The 2,036-nt window shown below is 34.1% G+C and overlaps 1 protein-coding gene across 1 annotated transcript; it reads right to left on the bottom strand.

The window, feature by feature from the left end:
* Nucleotides 1–247: 247 nt before the first annotated feature.
* Nucleotides 248–2,036, bottom strand: LOC110921943 (transcription factor RAX2). Its single transcript, XM_022166274.2, has 3 exons — nucleotides 1,697–2,036; nucleotides 1,279–1,408; nucleotides 248–1,204 (listed from the first exon to the last, which is right to left on the bottom strand). Exons 1-3 carry the CDS (start codon nucleotides 1,830–1,832, stop codon nucleotides 514–516), a joined length of 957 nt encoding a protein of 318 aa, XP_022021966.1. The 5' UTR covers nucleotides 1,833–2,036; the 3' UTR covers nucleotides 248–513.

Genomic DNA, 2,036 nt, shown 5'->3' with positions numbered 1-2,036 from the left:
CCGATCAACGAAACTTAAACCTAATATAGAAATTTTTTACGGATTATTTTTTTCTAAATTAAGCCGACAAGGTTTCATTATTGGACACCAATAATTTTATACGTGGTATGACATTTGAAATTTCTAAAGACTTGAATTAGGATCAACATCAACTCGATTATTATATGTAAAATCCCAAATTTTTCAAACACAAAGCAAACTAATTAAAAGTGTATGAAAAGCATATTACCTATACATAAGATAATGCTAATCAAAGTAAAATTTTACATTAATACCTATGGAATAATAGGCTTTATATATAGTCTTGATAGCTTAAAATGCTAAAATTAATAATTTCCAAAAAGGACAGATGAAAGGGGGGGGGGACAATTTTTTAGCATTTATACTCTCTAAGATTAATATATTAAAGAAAAATTTTCACAAACCCAATCTTCCCTAATGCTAGAGATGATGTTGATGAAGATGATGATGATGATGGCCATGTTGAGCATCCATACATGGTTGACTCAATAACTAATAGTACATAACCTTTTCTACTTCCTTGATGTCATCAACAAAAAAGTTAAGATTGTTGTCAATGTTACTGGAGCAAAGATTGGTGCTAATGAGCTGCTTAAACTCTTCAAGACTGCAGTCCAATGAAGAATCCCCATAAGACCCTTTTATCTTCTCATAATTCTTACCAAACCCCTTGTTATAATCATACACACCTACATGAAAGCCCCCATCAGAGTTAGTACTTGAACTAGCTTGATCACCTCCACATATGACAAGGGTAGAACTGTCTTTTTCTCCTTGTGATTGTAGAACTGGATAATGATGAGTATGATGATGATGATGATGATCAGAAGCAGCAGCAGCAGCAGAAGCAGTTGTTGTTGTTGTTGTAGGACTTGATGGGATAGATAGGGTTTGATCATAATACTTAGAAGTATTTGAAGTACTATACATATACGATGAAGGTGGTGATGCAGGTGATGATGACAATGGACCACTAATATTAATATTCCCATTATGAAAAACTGGCAGTGATGGGTAGCTGTAACTTGTTAAAGAATTGGGAGATTGAAGATGATGAAGAGGTTTTCCAGTTTCAGGCATGGAGATTAAACTGGGCATCATCTTCTTCTTCAGCTTTGTGTTCCAGTAGTTCTTAATATCATTATCAGTTCTTCCTGGTAATTGTGCTGCCATTATTGACCACCTGCACATCAACTTATTCCATCAAAACTTCTAGATTTATGTTTATATATACCACAGATTATTAAAAGAGGGTACCTGCTACCAATGCTGGCAAAAAGAGTACATATAACTTTATCTTCATCATCAGAAAATTCACCATGTTTAATATTTGGTCTCAGATAGTTCAGCCATCTCAACCTACAACTCTTTCCGCATCTACGGAGACCTGTGTTGGTTTCAAAATCAAGAAACAACACATAGTTATAATTTGTGGTTAACGATTAACCAGTGAGCTAAAACAAGAAACCGGTGAGTTTCTAACATGGTTTCTAGTCAATTTTTGAATCATGTCTGGCTTCTAGCGATACGTTTCTTATAATTGAACTCTGAACGAATCCTCTAGTTGAACTAGCGGATCACCTAGTAGCCAAACATGTTTCAGTAATTGACCAAAAAAGACCATGTTGAAAACTGCAAACCACCTAAAAAAGAAAAAAAAAACTTTGTAACATACCTGCTTTTTGTGGTAGAGTGATCCAATTGCCACCAGTACCATAAATTTGTATGTAGTCTTTTAGCTTTTCATCTTCTTCAGGTGACCATGGCCCTTTTTTCACATTTGCCTTGTCACAACATGGAGCTCTTCCCATCTCTCTCTCTCTAAAATCAACTTTTTTTGTGTATGTAATTTGAAATGAAGAATAGGGATGATAGTCAAGAATTCAAGTGTTTTGTTCTATTCAAAGAGAGGGAGAGAGAGCAACACAAGTAAAGGGACAATTACTTAATTCATAAATGAACAAGATTCAAATAATTATTTAGATATTTATAACTCTCAAACGTAATGTCATAAA

This window comes from Helianthus annuus, chromosome 7, assembly GCF_002127325.2.
Source record: "Helianthus annuus cultivar XRQ/B chromosome 7, HanXRQr2.0-SUNRISE, whole genome shotgun sequence".
Classification (NCBI taxonomy): domain Eukaryota; kingdom Viridiplantae; phylum Streptophyta; class Magnoliopsida; order Asterales; family Asteraceae; genus Helianthus; species Helianthus annuus.
This window is presented reverse-complemented; position numbering and strand designations above follow the sequence as displayed.